The sequence below is a fragment of the Hemiscyllium ocellatum genome, chromosome 13, assembly GCF_020745735.1.
Source record: "Hemiscyllium ocellatum isolate sHemOce1 chromosome 13, sHemOce1.pat.X.cur, whole genome shotgun sequence".
In the NCBI taxonomy this organism is placed as follows: Eukaryota; Metazoa; Chordata; class Chondrichthyes; order Orectolobiformes; family Hemiscylliidae; genus Hemiscyllium; species Hemiscyllium ocellatum.
The window spans coordinates 80,180,535-80,200,575 of record NC_083413.1 but is presented as its reverse complement, the minus strand read 5'-3'; the positions used below and the strand labels follow the sequence as shown (position 1 = coordinate 80,200,575).

The window sequence follows — 20,041 nt, the reverse complement described above, 5'->3', positions numbered from 1 at the left end:
GATTTTTTTTTTCCCTCTCATTCCTTGAGAGGAATAAATACATTTCACCCTGAACTCAACAAGAGGTTTTTGTATCCAGAAATTTGCTGAGCAGCTTGTTCTTAGCTGGCTTTTCTCCATCTCAGCTTGTTCTTAGTCGGCTTCCTAAATAAAGCAAAATATCCCTGAGTCTGTCACCAATTAGGAAAGCCCCATCTGGGGTTTGTACCAAAGCACGTAGTTAGCACCAGTCAGGTTACGAATAACTCCAAAATCCACAGTTAACATTCAATAACCTCTTTTAAAGAAATGTCTCCCAAGTATTTCCACAAAATTTGAAATAAACCTATTATAGACAAATCATTTAAATATAAGGTCCCTCAAGCAACCTTTAATATAAAGTGTCTTCATCACATTGCACAAAGATCATTGAAATGTTATGAACAGACATAAAAGGTGAATGTAATTCTAGCCTTGCTGTTCCTGTCCTGCAACATCTACCCGTGACCCTGGGAACAAGTCTTTCAGAACCACAATGGTCTTTGAAAAATGTATAGCACAGGTTAACCAAAATTATACCTTATTCTATTATAGTAATGGCTACGTTAAAGTACCAGAGTCCCACAGCATCAAGTCAGACCAGACTGGTCCACACTGACCACAATGTCCATCCACGTTAACCCCGTTCCCTGCACTGGGTCCATATCCTTCTGCACCTTTCCTATTCATGCATTTGTCCAAATGCCTTTTAAATGGTGTTAGTGTATCGTCCTCAACCACTTCTGCTGCCAGCTCATTGCATTTGTGTACCACCCTCTGTGTAAAAAACATTGCCCCTCAGGTTCCCTTTTATTCTTTCCCTTCTAACCTTAAAGTGATGCCCTCTTGTCCTCGATTCCCCAACCCTGGGGAAAAGACTGAGTGCATTCACCCTACCCATGCCTCTCATGATCATTCTACCTTTGAATAAAATCCCCCCTCAGTCTCCTATGCTCTAAAGAAAGAAGTCCTAGCTTGTCCAACCTCTCCTGATAGCTCAGAACGTTGAGTCCTTGTAACATCCTTGTAAATTTCTTCTGCACTCTAATAACATCCTTCCTGTAGCAAGGTGATCAAAACTGAACACAATATTCCAAATGGGGCCTCACCAATGTCCTGTACAACTGCAACATACCTTCCCAACTTCTATACTCAATGAAGGCTAGTGTGCCAAAAACCTTCTTCACTGCCCTGTCTCCCTGGGACTCCACTTTCAGAGAACCGTGCGCCTGAACCCCAAGCTCCCTCTGTTCCACTGCACTCCTTAAGGCCCGACCATTCACCAGGAAACTCCTGCCTTGGTTTGACTTTCCAAAACACCAAACTCCATTTGCCGTTTCTCAGCCCACTGCCCCAGCTGACCAAGGTATGTAGAACATAGAACAATACAGCACAGAACAGGCCCTTTGGCCCTCGATGTTGTGCCAACCTGTTAACTCATCTAAGCTCATCCCCCTACACTATCCCATCATCATCATCCATGTGCTTATCCAAGGATCGTTTAAATCTCCCTAATGCGGCCAAGTTAACTACATTGGCAGGCAGGGCATTCCACACCCTTACCACTCTGAGTAAAGAACCTGCCTCTGACATCTTTCTTAAATCTATCACCCTACAATTTATAGTTATGCCTCCTCACACAAGCTGACGGCATCATCCTCGGAAAAAAACTCTGACTGCCTACCTATCTAACCATCTGATCATTTTTTACGTCTCTATCAAATCTCCTGTTAGCCTTCTTCTCTCCAATGAGAGCAGATTAAAGTCTCTCAGCCTTTCCTCATAAGGCCTTCCCTCCAGACCAGGCAACAGCCTGATAAACCTCCTCTACACCTTTTCCAATGCTTCCACATCCTCCCTGTAATGAGGTGACCAGAACTGTACACAATCGTCCAAGTGCGGCTGCACTAGCGTTTTGTACAGTTGCAGCATCATGGCTCTGGAATTCAATCCCTCTACCAATAAACCTAACACACCACATTCTGGATCAGTGGAAGAGCACAGCAGTTCAGGCAGCATCCAACGAGCAGCAAAATCGACGTTTCGGGCAAAAGCCCCTCATCAGGAATAAAGGCAGTGAGCTGGAAGCATGGAGAGATAAATTAGAGCAGGGTGGGGTGGGGAGAGAGTAGCATAGAGTACAATGGGTGAGTGGGGGAGGAGATGAAGGTGATAGGTCAGGGAGGAGAGGATGGAGTGGATAGGTGGAAAAGGAGCTAGGCAGGTAGAACAAGTCCGGACAAGTCATGGGGACAGTGCTGAGCTGGAAGTTTGAAACTAGGAAGAGGTGGGGGGAAGGGGAAATGAGGAAGCTGTTGAAGTCCACATTGATGCCCTGGGGGTTGAAGTGTTCCGAGGCGGAAGATGAGGCGTTCTTCCTCCAGGCGTCTGGTGGTGAGGGAGCAGCGGTGAAGGAGGCCCAGGACCTCCATGTCCTCGGCAGAGTGGGAGGGGGAGTTGAAATGTTGGGCCATGGGGTGGTGTGGTTGATTGGTGCAGGTATCTTGGAGATGTTCCCTAAAGCGCTCTGCTAGGAGGCGCCCTGTCTCCCCAATGTAGAGGAGACCGCATCGGGTTTTACCTAACACACCACATGCCTTCTTAACAGCACTATGAACTGGATGGCAACATTCAGAGATCTATGTACATGGACGTCAGGATCCCTCTGCACATCCACACTACCAAGAATCTTTCCATTGACCCAGTATTCTGCCTTCCTGCTATTCTTCCTAAAGTGAATCACCTCATATTTAGCTGCATTGAACTCCACTGCCACCTCTCAGCGCAATTCTGCAATTTATCCAAGTCCCCCTACAATGTGCAACATTCTTCCACTGTCCATTACTCCACAGACTTTAGTATCATCTGCAAACTTACTAACCCAGTGACCTATGCCTGCATTCAAGTCATTCATAAAAATGATAAACAGCAGTGGTCCCAAAACAGATCCCTGTGGCACACCACTAGTAATCGGACTCCAGGCCATCAACCATTTTCCGTCAACCACCACTCGTTGCCATCTTCCAGAAAGCCAGTTTCTAATCCAAACGGCTAAATCACCCTCAATCCCATGCCTCTCCATTTTCTCCAGCAGCCTACCATGTGGAACCTTATCAAAGGCTTTCCTGAAATCCATGTATACCACGTCAACTGCCCTACCCTCATCCACATGCTTGGTCACCTTCTCAAAAAACTCAATGAGGTTTGTGAGACATGACTTGCCCTTGATGAAACCATGTTGACTATTTCCAATTACATTGTTGCTTGCTAGATGATTATAAATCCTATCTCTTATAATCCTGTGGGCGGCACGGTGGCACAGTGGTTAGCACTGCTGCCTCACAGCGCCTGTAGACCCGGGTTCAATTCCCGACTCAGGCGACTGACTGTGTGGAGTTTGCACGTTCTCCCCGTGTCTGCGTGGGTTTCCTCCGAGTGCTCCGGTTTCCTCCCACAGTCCAAAGATGTGCGGGTCAGGTGAATTGGCCATGCTAAATTGCCCGTAGTGTTAGGTAAGGGGTAAATGTAGGGGTATGGGTGGGTTGCGCTTCGGCGGGTCGGTGTGGACTTGTTGGGCCGAAGGGCCTGTTTCCACACTGTAAGTCTAATCTAATCTAATCCTCTCCAAAACTTTTCCTACAACAGACGTAAGACTCACTGGTCTATCATTACCTGGGTCAGCTCTACTGTCCTTCTTGAACAAAAGACACAACATTTGCAATCCTCCTGTCCTCTGGTACTAAGGTACTACTGTAATTTCTGATGACCTTCCTCACTGTCCACAATCCCTCCTATTTTAGTGTCATCAGCAAACTTACTAATCATGCCTTGTACATTCTCATCCAAATCACTGATATAGATAAGAAACAGTAATGGGCCCAGCAGTGATCCCTAAGGCACTCCAGGCCTCCAATCCAACAAGCATCCTTCCACTAATACCCTCTACTTCCTACCATCAACCCAGTCGTGTCTCCAATTTGCCAGCTCCCCCTGGATTCCATGTGATCCAACCTTCCACAGCAGCCTACCATGTGGAACCTTATCAAAGGCCTTACTGAAATCCATACAGACTTTGTCTACCGCCCTGCCCTCATCAATCTTCCTGGTCAATCCACCAAAGAACTCTAACAAATTTGTAAGGCATGATCTCCCACTGACAAAGCCATGCTGACAATTCATAATCAAACCCTGTCTTTCCAAATGCATGGATATCTTATCTCTCAGAATCTTCTCAAGTAACTTGTCCACTACTGATACTAAACTTATTGGTCTATAGTTCCCTGGCTTTTATAAGAAATTAAGTAAACAGTTGTGATGCTTATCAGCTTTTATAAGGGCAAAGTTAGATTTAATGGAAATTAAATTTAGATTAAAGGAAACAGGGTTGGTGGAGAGACAGAGGAATCCTGTGAATGGCCTGTAGTTATAATTTATTTCAATTTCCTGAGTCAGTTGGTAAAGTTATTTGACAAATAGAGGGGCAGACCAGAGTGGCATAGTGACTGCATCTTTAATTATATACTTGTATATCATAAAATCCCTCCAGAGTGGAAACAGGCCATTCAGTGCACACCAACACTCCAAAGAGTTTCCTACTCAGACCCACACCCCCTTTTACCTTATCCCTGTATTTCCCATGGCTAACCCCACTAGCTTGTGCATCCCCAGACACTATAGGCAATTGAGCATGGCCAATCCACCTAACCTGCACATATTTGGACTGTGGGAGGAAACCAGAGCACCCGGAGGAAACCCACACAGACACGGGGAGAATGTGCAAACCCCACACAGACAGTTGCCTGAAGCTGGAATCGAACGCAGGTCCCTGGTGCTGTGCCACTGTCTACCAGCCACTATAGATCAGTGCACACAGAGAGACTCGGTACGCAGACACAATCTGTTGTAACGTGTGACCAGTGTGACTTGGGATCACTTCCAACTGAAGCCACTTGTTCTTTACTATGTCCTGGGTGTGTTACTAAAAACTCAGGCATCAAGGTCACCCCTGGCAGCAGGGGATGTCCCAAACACCTATAAAACCCAGGAATTGCTGCGATGGCCAGGTCGCCCAGTGAGAATGGACTGAGTAGAATGTAATCTCCAGTTTCTGAGGTTTAGGGAAAGCGTTGATTACATCGAAAGGTGTGAAATTCTGAGGGAGTCTAACATGGAGAATGTTAATCTAACTCTCAGTATAAGGGCTCAGCCACTGAGGGGGTCTGAACGTTTGATTTGCTCCAGGGATTACTTGGCGCTGGTAATGTCAGTCGGACTGGTAATCCAGAACTCAGGTTGATGTTGTTAAGATTTCGGTATGAATGCCATCATAGCAGATGGTGAAACATGCATTCAGTAATAAGCTGGGAGTTCAATTCTCACTCCACAATGCCCATCGGACCATTATCGATTGTCGGAAAAACAAAACAATGCCCTTCAGGGAAGGAAACCTATCGTCCTTACCCAGTCTGGTCTACAAGTGACTCCAGACCCACAGCAACTGACTCTCAACTGTCCTGTGAAAGGGCCTAGTCAGTCGATTGAGTAAAGGACAATGATGGCCAAGAAATACTGCCAGCCTCATCTCGTGAAATAATAAAGAAAGAGTTTTTTACTTTAAAAGACGTGTGGGCCCTCAGCCATTGAGCGTCCAACTGAACATATAAAAATCTCTGAATTAGGAACAGGCAGAGGCTGTTCAGCCCCTTTGGGTCTCCTCCCCCACTTGGTAAGTTCTTGGTCTCATCACCATTTTCATGTCCTTGCTCTCTATTCCCTGACTCCCTCCTCTGCGGAACTCAGCCCTGTCTCTCGAATCAACGTCACTGTCTCTATAGAGATGACCTTTGGACGTTAGCACAACATGATGGACTAGTGGTTAGCACTGCTGCCTCACGGTGCCAGGGGAGACAGGCAGGAGGCTGGGAGAACACAGCAGGCCAGGCAGCATCAGGAAGTGGAGAAGTTGATGTTTCGGAGTCCTGAAGGAGGGTTACACCCGAGATGCTGACTTCTCCACCTCCTGATGTTGCCTGGCTTGCTGTGTTCTTCCACCCTCCAGCCCGTCTACTTTCGAATCCAGCATCTGCAGTTTTTAAAAAATCTCTCACAGCACCAGGGGCCCAGGTTCAATTCCAGCCTCGGGTGATGCTGGGAGGCTGTGTGGGGTTTGCACACCCTCCCCGTGCCTGCGTGGATCCCCTCCAGGTGCTCTGGTTTCCTCCCACAGTCCAAAGGTTGTGCAGGTTAGGGGAATTGGCCAAGGGAAATTGCCCATAGTGCCCAGTGATATGCAAGCTGGGTGGATTAGCCATGGGAAATGCAGGCGTGGGTCCAGGTGGGACGCTCTTCAGAGAGTCTGTGTGGACACGATGGGCCGAATGACCTGTCTCCATGCTGTAAGGACTCTGTGGTTAAGGGGTGTGGAGCTAGTGTGAGAAGCCAGAGTTGAGTAGATTTCCGAAGCCATGATAGTGAATGCTGGAGCAGGGTCTACTCCTGCTCCTAAGTCTCATGTTCTGTTGATTCCCTGCCGGAGATGTGCCAGACTTTCTGACAATCTCACAAAGGCCAATGGAAAACATTCCCAGCTGTGAAGTTAGAGAAGCCAAAATATGCCCAGAAGGGAGGGGGAAAGATTAGAATGTGGAATTTGGAGCACAAACAGATAAGGAACAATCTGGTGGTGCAGGCGTGAGGGGCAGAGTGACCTCCGATATTTGTAAATATGATTAAGAATGTAACAGCAGCTAATGGTCATGACATGGCTCTGGGTAAGATTAGATACAGAAGCTGAATCTGAAAAAAGTCTACCCATTTAAACCTGCTCATCTCAGAGCTACCAGGCTAGCAGCAAGGGTTTGATTCCTTTATTAAGGTTGTACAAACAGAACAGGATACAGGTACAAACAGCTTGCAATATGACCTTTAAACAGCTGTGCACTATATTCAATATATCGTTGTGGTACTAAAGCTCCGACTCACGTTAGAACACTTGGTGCTTCTCTAGCTAAGATCAAACAGGGTTACCATTTCCCCAGACAGCCCTCTGACAGCTGTACGGTTATCTGAGGAGGGTAATCCTGGTTAATCGTTTTACTCTGATCCCCAAAGAGATTACGCATTGCTGATCACAGGTTGGACGTGTGAACAGCAGGAATTAATGACCCTCTGGAGGGTCAGTGCAGGCCCAATGGGCTGAATGGTCACTCTCCAAACTGTAGGGATTCTATGATTCTATGAATGTGATTCACCCATTTTTCCTTCCTTTTGCCAGTTTACTTCACTCACCTGTTCACTTGAACAAACAGCCCATGGACCTCAGGAACTACCCGCCCCCCCACACACCCCCAACCCCTGGCCGCCAGGACGAATGTCACTGTTCAACAACACAAGCCAAATCCCATCAAATCTCATGTCAGAGAGTCATGGAGATGTACAGCACAGAAACAGACCCTTCGGTCCAACCCGTCCATGCCGACCAGATATCCCAACCCAATCTAGTCCCACCTGCCAGCACCCAGCCCATATCCCTCCAAACCCTTCCTATTCATATACCCATCCAAACGCCTCTTAAATGTTGCAATTGTACCAGCCTCCACCACTTCCTCTGGCAGCTCATTCCATACACGTACCTCTCTCTGTGTGAAAAAGTTGCCCCTTAGGTCTCTTTTATATCTTTCCCGTCTCACCCTAAACCTATGCCCCCTAGTTCTGGACTCCCCCACCCCAGGGAAAATTGTCTATTAAATTTGTCTATTTAACCCTATCCATGCCCCTCATGATTTTATAAACCTCTATAAGTCACTCCTCAGCCTCCTACGCTCCAGGGAAAACAGCCCCAGCTTATTCAATCTATCCCTATAGTTCAAACCCTCCAACCCTGGCAACACCCTTGTAAATCTTTTCTGAATCCTTTCAAGCTTCACAACATCTTTCCGATAGGAAGGAGACCAGAATTGCACGCAATATTCCAACAGTGGCCTAACCAATGTCCTGTACAGCCACAACATGACCTCCCAACTCCTGTACTCAATACTCTGACCAATAAAGGAAAGCATACCAAACACCTTCTTCACTATCCTATCTACCTGTGACTCCACTTTCAAGGAGCTATGAACTTGCACTCCAAGGTCTGTGTGTTCAGCAACACTCCCTTGGACCTTATCGTTAAGTGTAACACACTTACACACACACATACACACTTAACATCTCACATACTCACACACACGCTCTCAAACACATTATTTTACGCATACCCCAATGTGTCTCACATACACACTCAAACACAGTCTCAGGCACACACTGTCTCACATATTCAGAATCTTACACACACACACACTCACACACACACGCTAACACACACACGCTAACACACACACACACAAACACATATTCACACACACACATTCACACACACACACACAAACCACATACACATAAACAACAAACACACACTCACACATACGCACAAACACACACACACAAACACACACACAAATACACACACCCACACACACACACACACACTCACAAACACACACACACACACTCACACACGCGCGCACACACACACACACGTGGATACACACACGTGCACACACACACTCACATGCACACACAGACACAAACACACACAAACACACACACACAGACAGACACACACACATACACTTCCAACAAGAAACCTTGAATAAACAGGATCACTGTAACCCACCTGAAATCATTGAGCTTAGCACAACCAGTCTGTACAGGTGAGTTCACAGTCATTATGGATAAAGAGTGGAGTTGGTGAAAGCACAGCAGGTCAAGCAGCGTCTGAGGAGAGGTTCCAACCTGAAACATCGACTCCCCTCCTCTGTACTTTTTCCAGCTCCACTGTGATCTCCAGCATCTGCAGTTCTCCCTACCTCCAGCTTTGGGGAGCAGGTACAGAGAGGTGCCCTCAGTTTGATTCTTGAAGTGACACATATCGGGAAAGACTGAACAAGCTGTTCCTTCAGAAACATGAAGCCTCCTTGACAATTATGGAGAGGTTTAATATGGTCACCAGAGCAACGCTTATACACAGGAACCAAGGACCATCAACATCAGACTAAACCCAACAAGGAATAGCAGGTAACCTTCAGGGTGGACCATATAACCAACGAGAATAGGTTCCTCGAGGTGAGGAACATCAATGTGTTCAGGGAGGAGTGCGGCGATCTGGATGAATAAATGGCTGGGCAGGATACATTGCTCAATTGAGACGAAGGAGGCCAAGAGGTGATTCAGGTCTGTAGGGAAGAGCTGACTCCGTATTTTTTAGAATCTACATAAAGATCAGTGTGACGCCCTTAATCCACACATCACACAGTCTTCAACTTCCATTATTTCATCTTCCTGTTGTGCAGCTCAAACCCAGCACTTCATCCCTTAAACTGAGATCCAACAGATCAAACCCACAGCTGCGCCACCTGATACTTATTACAGTTGGTGTGACAAAACAGCAAGAGAATTCAGGAGAGTGAGGGTGGAGTGGGGATGGAATCCTCCACAAAGGATATACGGATAGGAAAGACCGTCCACTGGGACAATATGGGTTCGATCAAGGTCATAATCAGAGTCAAGTCAAAAACCAATCAACTTTCCAATCAGGAGGATGGGGAATTGAGCCCGAGGTCCTGGTGGGTCAGCCATGTCACCCTTGGCTCCTCATTCACCACTTACACATACTGTAATGACCCAGGTCATGCACCTTGAACCTAGGCTATCATGCAACAAACTACATCTTGTGGTTGAGGCAAGTGTCTCTTGGTTTAAGACTCATGAGTTGTTTATCCTTTATCCCTGTTAACCCTTTGGGGGCCTGCTTCAGTCCCGAGACCCCTCAGTGCCATGTGTCCCCTGGACACATGGTACCTGCTGTTACACATGCTGGCTTTCCTCCCTCGGGGCAGACCCTGGCAATAGAACGGTTGGTGAACAGGAGGCCATTCGATCCTTCAATGCTGTGCCAGCTCTCTGAGAAATCAAAGTTGGCAGCTCTCCACTCCCCCCACCTCCCGCCGGTAGTTCTGGAAGGTTTTTTCCCTTCAGCTGTAAATCTAATCTTTCGAAAGCCCCAGCCTCTGCCCACCGCGAATTCCAGATCCTAACCACCCGCTGCACCCAGAGGGATCCCCTCATGTTGCTTTTTGATCCTTTTAACCAAACACCTTACGCCTGCATCCTCCAGTCTGCCCCCAGTGAGGAGACTATCTCACCATCTCCTCACCCAGACCCTGTGTGAGGTCGGACATCTCGATCAGATCTCATTCTCTGGGAAAACCAGCCTGGCTTCTCCAAGCTCTCTGATGCCGTCATTCCCATCCTCATGAATCTTGCTTCACTCTCGGTGGAAGACTTTCCTTCACGGGTTTCGTACAACATAATTCTCTGGTGGCTTTGAAAGGGGGAGGGCATTTTGAAGGAGCTGGGGAACCTAAGCGTTGCGTCTTTGGCATGGATTTGAAAAGGCTACACATCTCCCCAGTCTGGAACTAGAGCTTGTTCCTTGAATCCAACTCTTTCAACGCCGGAAGGAGGGTTAAGGTCAACTGATGATTCCTCCCTCGTCTGATATCCATCCTCCCAGCTGCTGGCAGATTGGCACCTCTTTAACATGTTATGTGAAGGATCACACAGCTCATATGCTGACAGTGTCTTACCAAGTAGCCACTGCCTTTCACCACAAACTGCCCATAATAATCATCAGACAGAGAGGCTTCAGACCCACAACCCCATTCAGCTAAATCCCCCCATTCAGGCTCTGGGGAAATCACCTTTCACCCAGCAAGCAAATCCCGAACAGCTGTCCGGGAATATTACAAATTTCACAGGGCAGCTACTTAAGACCGGATTGTGTTTTGTGACTTTTATGAGGTTGATGTTGATACTGCGTTCAACGTGGTATTTCAAGGAGCAGGAGAATCAACATTTCGGGCATGAGCCCTTCCTCAGGAAAGGAAGAAGGGCTTATGCCCGAAACGTCGATTCTCCTGCTCCTTGGATGCTGCCTGACCTGCTGCGCTTTTCCAGCACCACATTTTTCAGCTCTGATCTCCAGCATCTGCAGTCCCCACTTTCTCCTCAGTTATTTCAGTCTGGCAACTTCCGAAGATGGAGCAACCCCCTGGCGTACCTTCCAGGTCTGGTCAGTCCTACAGAGAAGCTCCTTCTGTACTGTTAGGTTAGGCATTGAGTCTATCTGCCATTTGGTAGCTCACACCCCAGATTAGACACAGGATATAACACCCTCCAAGTTAAAGATTCCCCAAGTCACGGATTATATATCAGTGTTAACTCCCTTTACATTGGTCCCACCCAAACTCTTCCTCCCACAGTGCTCCGTCCAACCCCAGGGGCGGGTTTTTAACCAACGGAAATTAGAAATGGCGATAGTAATCAGCACCGTCAAGCCGTTAAATAAAACCAAACCCCAATCTTGTTGATACTGGAACTCAAGTAAAGGTGGAACATTTCATACTGTTCAGGGGTGCCATTCAAATTCCAGTGAGTGTAGACACCAGGTTCTCTGAGGTGTTAAGAGAGAGAGTCAGGGGGTACTTGGGTTATCAGTGGACAAGGGGAGTTCTGGTTAACAGTTCAGACCAGATGGAAGTGCTGAAGTTATCTTGTGTTTTTGGATCTCTATCATTACCAATGGTGTTGGCAATTTTGAATTTTGATGCGTACTGACAAAGGGAGGATTGTTTTTCCCCCCAGTCAGACTGGAGTTGTCAAATCAGGATCCTTTCATTAAAAGGCATTACTCAAATAATTAACCTGCACAATCATTTCCCCAACATACCATATAAAATGGGGATCAAAATACATCGGGGTGGTGGACAGACCTGCCCTAAAAGTGCCCCAAATCATAGAATCCCAGTGTGGAAGCAGGCCGTTCGGCCCATCGCTCCATACCAACTCTCTGAAGAGCCTCCCACCCAGGCCCTCCCTATCCCCATAACCCTGTGTTTCCCATGACCAGTCTAACTAACCTGCACACCTTTGGAGTGTGGGAGGAAACTCATGCAGATACAGGGAGAATATGCGAACTCCCTGGGATGTGAGGGAGCCAACTGCTGAGCCACTGTGCTGCCCGCAGATATAGGTTATAGATTCCTGAAAGCAGGAATCATCAGCAGGGCTTCGTCCAGAGGCTCACTGAAGATGTTACCCAGGGAGGTGATGAAACGTCTGAAAATAAACCTTCCAGCTCAGCGAGCAAACCTACATCCAGGACCTCAACCTGAGCTACAAATATTCTCAAAAACTCGCTGATACCAGGGAAAATTCCACCAAAGACAAATCAATTAGAGAAAGGTCACCATCACAAATGGTCACTTTGAGGAACTGTTTCTTAAAACACTGGCTGCTCTCAATCACTCACAAGATTTGTTGCTAACTAATGCCAGTTGTGTCAAGTTAAATACAGCGGGATGGAGGCATTGCAAGCAGTTACTGAGGATATTGATGAATTCTTCTAACTTTGCCTCTGCAGTTCAGATACATAGAGCATCGACACAAATATAACCGACAAACCATGAAATAAAACCAAACTCAAATATTGCCGATACTGGAACTCAACTAAAGGTGGGCTATAATGTTTTGCTACGTTAAGGGCGCTACCCAAATGCAAGCTATTGTTGGGCAGTGTTACAATGTGATCATGTCACTGACTCAATGAATCGGTTAGGATGAAAAGGGAGCCCCTGAAAACCAAAATAATACAACCCGCAAACATCAAGAGGTCGCCCTCAAAAAAAGCCCTCTAAAAATATAATGTTGGCCTATATATGATTATGAAGTGTTAGTTTCAGTTAATCATCCATCTGTCTCCCACTGACCCACTGCTACCCCTCCACTATAACCAGTTGTTATCATGGAGTGCAGAAGGAATGGTGTGGAATCAACTGGAGTTTGAGACGAAAGGCCTCATTTGCGACCACTCTTCTCAGACATTTTCTTCAGTCGCTTCTTCAGCTCCAAGGGGAACTTCTCGTAGCACCTCTTACACACTGGCTTCATCTCAAATTCCACAAACTTATTCCTGGAACAGAAAAAAAGAAAAAGATGCAACAGATTCAGTTCTCAAAGCCTGAGGCATTTACAAATATCAGATTGGGAGGCAGTGTGGCCCCAAACAAAATGGCCGACCAGGCCTTTCCATTCCAGGGATCAGGGAATTTCAGCCACAAGGTGAGATTGGAAGAGTGGGGATTGCAAGGACAACTGAGGGCAGCTCGACGTGTATAGGTCAGAGGGAGGCAGTGAGGACTGCAGATGCTGGAGATCAGAGTTGAGAGTGTGGTGCTGGAAAAGCACAGCGGATCAGGCAGCATCCAAGGAGCAGGAGAATCGACATTTCGGGCCGGAGCCCTTCATCAGGAATTAGCCAGAGAGTCATCCAACATGGAAACAAACCCTTCGGTCCAACCCGCCACACTTTTTCACACAGAGGGTAGTGCATGTGTTGAATGAGCTGCCAGAGGAAGTGGTGAAGGTGGGTACAATTACAACATTGAAAAGATGTTTGGACAGGTATGTGAACAGGAAGGGTTTAGAGGGATATGGGGCAAACAGGACTGGTTCAGTTTAGAAAATCTGGTCAGCATGGAGGAGTTGGACCGAAGGGCCTGTTTCCATGTTATATGACTCTGTGACTCTATTGTGAGGGTTGAAACTGAGGCTGGTTATTGTATTATAGTGAGTCAGACCAGAAAGTGGGCTGGAGGATGGGGAGAGCTCATTTACAGTTAGAGAACGTGAAAGGAAATTATTTCTGGTGTCTGATAAACAGGGTTATTTCACACAGTAATTTGACTTATAAGTAGACATATTAGAGTAACCATAACTTCAGTGACATGGGCAGTGATGTTAGAGTGAGGATCCCAGTCTGGTACAATAGAGGCTGAATTCAGGCAGAAGGAACAGTTGGATAACTCCCCTCAGTACCACACTTCCCATGAAGCTGAGGGTCAGCTAAAATTGGCCAGGCTTGGGGATTACTGTTCAGTCAAAATGGCGGAGCGGGTGGGAGGGGCTGACTCTTACCTCTAAATCCCAGCCTGTATGGTCCACCCCAGTTCAGAAACATAAGAAACACAGGAAGGCTGTGATAAAGCATCCCAGGGTTTGTAACTAGAAACATAGGGTTTTAAACCTTGCTTTAAACCTTTCAATGATTTGGATTTTGCTTAAATCCATTCACAGGATATGGATGATTCTAGCTCAGCCCAGCGGAGGCAGTTAAGAACAGTGCTAATCACTGAGCCATCGTCTCTCTCTCTCTCTCTCTCACTCACTCTCTATCTACTCCTTGATGTGGTCTGGAGTCACGTGCAGGCCAGACCAGTTAAGAGTAGCAGAACTCTCTCCTTCAAGGGCATTGATGAACCAAATGAGAGTTTACAACAATGCACAGGGTGACCATGGGCTAGCTTATTTTTAATGAATTCCAATTAGACCTTGGAATTTAGAACCCGGATTGTTAACCGGGATCTACTTGATCCAGTGACATTACCACAATGTCAGCATCACCCCCTAAGAGATCTGGGCCCCAGAGTTTAAGGAAGGATATCAAGGCATTGGTGAGGGTCTGGAGGTGATTTACCAGGATGGGCGTAGCGATGTGAGGCTTCAGTTCCACTGGAAGACAGGAGCAGCCTACACCAGGGAAGGTTCATGGGAGATTCAATAGATGCCTTGAGCACAGGGTCTCGATAACCAGAGGGCACACATTTACCAGCATTGCTGATGGAAGCAGAGGGAGAGAGGTGAAGTGTTTACTTTGTACAGGCCCTGCCTGAAAAACCATGGAAAGCAGATTCAACTGGGACTTCTAAAAAGGAAGTCTATAAGTACCCAATGGGCAGAGAGCAAAATGGTGTGAGGGCAATGGCAAAGAGCAGGGGAGTTTACCCAAGGCCCAAGACTGGATGGATGGGCTGAATGGACTCCTCCTGTTCTGTAAGATTCCAAAAGTCCCATTTTCACTTGCTGTCCTGAAAGGCAGGAGTGGTTTGATAGCAATTGTCCTGGCTTGTCTTATTTCATCCTAGCTCAAAAACTCTGGGGAGATTTAACCTCAAAACCCGTTAACTCAGTACAGCCCGTGGGTTGTTCACATGGGAAGACTACAGGACGAGGAGACAGCTGTGTGACTTTGAAGACATGAGCCGTGCCATCTCTCCAGCTGCAGCACTGGAGTCGTCACACAATGAGCTAAATGTCTGTGGCTTGATGGCCTCGCTGGGGCAGCCCAAGAGGTCAGAGGGCACGATGATGACCACTTACTTCAAGGTGAGCTTGGCATTGCAGGTGGAACAGGCAAAGCAGTGAACACACCAGGTCTTATTCAGAGCTGAGACCACTGGAACAGAAAGCAGGCAGTGTTACCATTTGCTCTCAAACCTCCCACCATAACCATTCTTGTCATTGCCTCTGATCCACTCGCTATGGACATGAGCAGGAAAAGGCCTGCTCTTCCCCACTAAAGCCTGCAGTTAGTTATGTCTATGCAGTTTTCCATGATGTTCCTCCAAATAATAGTTCAATCTTGATGTGTAGCTATTACCTCTGTCTAGAATCATCATAGAGTAAGGAAACAGGCCCTTCAGTCCAACAAGTCCACACTGACCCTCCAAACAAGTAATCTACCCAAAGCCATTCCACCAGTACTCTACATTTACCCCAGACTAGTGCACCTAACCTACACAACCCTGAAGACTATGGGCAATTGAGCATGGCCAGTTCACCTAACCTGTGCATCTTTGGACTGTGGGGGGAAACCGGAGCACCCGGAGGAAACCCACACAGACGCAAGGAGAATGTGCATACTCCACACAGACAGTCGCCTGAGGCAGGAATCAAACCTGGCATCCCTGGCGTTCTCTCTCTCTCTCTCTCTCTGTCTGTCTCTCTCTGTCCTTCTGTCTCTCTCTCTCTCTCTCTCTCAAAACCACATTAACATTGGTCTGGAGGCAGTTTTTAATTCTGGATTTCTTATTAATTGAATTTCAGTTCCATTGGGATTGTAACTGCAGGGTATCAGGGATTACTAATCCAATTGTATCCCCATTATCCATCTCTGTGTTTGAAATGGCGTCGTTGCTTCAGGGAACAGGAGGAGGCCATTCACACCCTCAGGCCTGTTCTGTTTTGCAACTGCACCACCGTTGATCTGTATTTTAACTCTATTACCATACTCCACAGACTTTAACTCATCCAGCATAAATCTCAGCTTTGGAATGTCCAATTGACCCACAACCTCAACAGCCGTTCTGGACAAAGGGAGCTCCAAATTCCCACTTCCCTTTGCGGGAAGAACTGTTTTGCAAATGGCCGCGTTTGGTATGTGAGGTGATTGCCCCTGGTTCTGGGCTGTGCCAACAGAGGAACTGGTTCCTGCTATCTCCCTCGATCTCTCCTTCAATCCTCGAGCAATCTATCACCTCTTCACAATTCACGGAAACAATTGTTAAGTGTAGAAAGAGGCCATTTAGCCCATTGCACCTGCACCACCTCTTCAAATGAACATCAGTAGCTAGTGCCAACCTCCTGCCTTCAGCCTACACCCTTGCATACCATTTCTATTCAAATATTCATCTCATGCTCTCTTGAATGCCTTAAACTTAAAATATTACACAATCATTCTGTTCAATGAGAAATTCGGAGCATTCATTCATTCATTCATATTTCACTCTGATTCCATTGGTACATCCATTGGCACATCTCAGGAATAGAGATCAGAATCTTATAAAGTTAGATTAGAAGGACAAGGAGCAACATAGTATTAAAATGTACCTGCTCAGAGGTGATCTAGTTACTGCAAATTGAGGAAGAATTGGAGTTAAAGCTACAGACAAGCATCCAAGAGGTAACTATGAGGAGTAGCTGATTAAGCCATAGTCTTAATCCATGCCCAAACCAGTGAAAGGGTGGGTAACCGCAGCCTCTGGAGACAAAACTAGTTAGGCAGTGGGATGAGCTGCAAAAGAAAGACATTTGGTAGACGTCAAGTTGATCATACAAGGGAGAAGGAGGCAGAGAAAAGGTAAAACAGGAAATAGGAGCAGCATGGAGACAGCACGTGAGGTGCCCGGCAGCTAACATCACAGGGAATCCGAAGACCTTCTATTGACATAGTAACAGTGACAGTGATGTCAGAGGGCCAGTGAGGTATCAAAATGGAGATCTATTGATGGAGACAGGGGCATGGCTAAAATTCTGGATGTGTACATTCCATCAAGGTTTACTGAGGAAGATGAACTTGCTCGATTTAACTTAAATCTCCAAGATATTGAAATAACAGATGGGATAAAGTAGGTAGCGAGGAGTTATTAAAGAAACCAGCAGTATATGGACTGCAGACACCACACTTTGTGGATGTGGTACATCATTGGTCACTGAGGGACACAATGGCAGAAATTGGGGAGATACTGTTCAAAATCCTCTCTCCTGTTCGGATCTCCTGGATGGCTGCAGAGCATCTGAGATTTGTAAACATTACAGCCCTGACTCCAAACAATGTTGGAGGTTTACACCGGCCAATACAAGATCGGTAGCAGGGGAGCTTTTAGAACTGATTATTCAGGAGAAAATGAACAGCCACCGGACAAGCAAAGACAAATCGAGGGGCACCGGTTTAATCTGGGGAAGTCATGCCTGACAGACGTGGAGGTTTTTGGTGAGGTGACAGAGATGTTGGATAGGACAGGGCAGTCGGTGCTGTGGATCTGACGTTAAAAAGCTGTTCACGAGAAATTATCAAAATTGAAACCCTTGTGAGAAAAGCAGCAGCAGCAGCGTAATGGTTACAAAATTGGCTATCGGCCAGAGCAAAGGTATCAGTCTGATTCAATAAGTATTGGCTAACATCTTTCAGTGGTGCACTGAGATTGTGACAGTATTGGAAACAGTGATTACAATTGGATGCAGGTAAGTTAGAATATGGAGATACCACATGGATGATTAACAAAGCATGAAGGAGCCTGGAGTTTCTATCTGGGGGCAGAGAGTGACAGAGCAGGGAAGTTATAATAACCCAGTGGAAAACTCTGTAAACAGCGTTCTGATGAGTAGGTCATGAGCTGAGGTCGTGACTGTGTGTCTCTGTGTTTGGGCCAGTCTGTTTCCTACTGTTTGTTTTTGAGTTTGCTTCGGTTTTCCAGCATTTGTTGTGTTTTAGTTCTGTGTTCTATAAAACGCTGGCTTGCTCTACAACTACAACGTTTGAGGACCAGTTTAGGAAGAAACTGAGGGCATTAGAGAGAGTGTGGAGAAGATGCAGGGGAATGATGGGAAGGATGAGGAACGCCAGTTCATGTGAACGGACTGGAGAAGCTGGGGCTGTTCGTTTTAAGTCATTTGACCAAGATATTCAACATCATGAGGGCCGCGGCAGAATTGATGGGGGAATAGCTGTATTACAGAAAGGACAGAGAGGCAGACAGCACAGATTTAAGGTGTTGGGCAAAAGAACTTTGACACACAAGGAGTGGTTAGGATTTGGTGTGCACTGCCTGAGAGCGTAATAGAGAAAGGTTTTGATTCTGACATTGGAAAGGGAATTGGTGTGTTGTCAAAGAGAAGGAAATTGCAGGGCTACTGGGTAAAGGCCGAGGATTGGGATGGAGGGGAGCTGCTCTCTGCAAAGGCTCTATATGGAGGAGCTGTTTCCCCAGGATGAGGACTGGGGACAACAAGCAGGATAATAAAGCAGGGAAATAGGAATGTATAGAAGTGGGAACTGCCATCATAGTGCAATGATTGAGACACCAATACTAAGCAGACAGATAACGCCCAGAAGAATGATGATCAGTTTGTGTGTGAGGATCACAGACTCTGAAAGATGCACTTACCATCTCCCTCAATCACGTGGTTACAATGATAGCAAACATCGCCAAACAGCTGCAGAAACAAACAGAGAGTGGATGAGCAGACTCAGGAATGTATATGTCTCCGGGGACTGGGCCTTGGCCTCCATTAAAATATCAGCTCAGTCAGCACCATTCTCAGTATCACAGAGAGGAACGTTCAGCTGATCACACCGAATTACATTGCAGTTATATCACTGTATGAGTGACGAAAACCAGAATCAGGGGAAATAAATTTAATACATTTTATCATTTAATATGGTCTTGATATAAGTCTTAAAAACCTTGACCTTTCTTAGGTCTATCACATAAATTGTGAATATGAGAAAAGTTATTTTTCACCTTTAATGTGATGAACGAGAGTGATCAGTTGGCTTATCCCTGGTATGGAGGGACTGTCTCATGAGCAAAGGCTGAATAATTCGAGACTCTACACACTGGAGTTTAGAAGAATGAGAGGTGATTTTATTGAAACAGAAAGCATCCTTAAGGGACTTCCCAGAGTAAATACTGAGAGGATGTTTCCCCCTCATGGGAGAGTGACTAAAGGTGCCAATTTAAGTCTGAGATAAGGAGGATTTTTTTCTTTCAGAGTGTTGCAAATCTCCTTCTCAATGAGAGCTCTGGGACAGAGACTTTGAGTATATAAGGCTGAGATAGGTAGATTCTTGACCAACAGAACAGGGAAAGAGACAGGAAAGCAGGCATGAGGAATGTCATGATCCTATTGAGTAGTGGCTCAGGCTCAAGGGGCCGAATGGCCTATTTCCTATAGTCTCATGGACTAGAATTCTAACTGCTGTCAAGGAAACAATACTGATAATGGTCTCTGTTTGTTTTTACCATTCTCCCCAAGGATGGGGGTCTTCGGTTTTTCCAAGTCTTCAACTTGTTTTGCTAAAATTGTGTGATTTTTGCACCAGAAACTACACAGGAACTTTGGAGAAGTTCAAAACTCACAACCGCATGACTCATCTGCCTACACAACTGAGATCATTTTTCTTTTCAACCCCACCACGTTTCTTGTCATTTCCTCATAAGGTGACAAACTAATGTGACAATCTTGTGCTAAAACAGGGTTGTCCACTCCCTTTAAGGAATTATTCGTTTTGATTCTAAAGTTGGCT

At 46.3% G+C, this 20,041-nt stretch overlaps 1 protein-coding gene across 3 annotated transcripts in view; it reads right to left on the bottom strand.

Annotated features, from left to right (window-relative positions):
• Window positions 1-6,869: 6,869 nt before the first annotated feature.
• LOC132821962 (LIM and senescent cell antigen-like-containing domain protein 2) overlaps window positions 6,870-20,041 on the bottom strand; it is a 120,798-nt gene continuing 107,626 nt past the window's right edge. For all 3 annotated transcript variants that reach the window (XM_060834986.1, XM_060834987.1, XM_060834984.1), the window contains exons 8-10: window positions 18,900-18,948; window positions 15,334-15,409; window positions 6,870-13,087 (exon numbers count right to left, since the gene is read on the bottom strand). In XM_060834986.1, coding sequence (XP_060690969.1) covers window positions 12,973-13,087; window positions 15,334-15,409; window positions 18,900-18,948 — 240 coding nt within the window. In that variant the 3' untranslated portion in view covers window positions 6,870-12,972. The remainder of the gene's footprint in view (window positions 13,088-15,333; window positions 15,410-18,899; window positions 18,949-20,041) is intronic.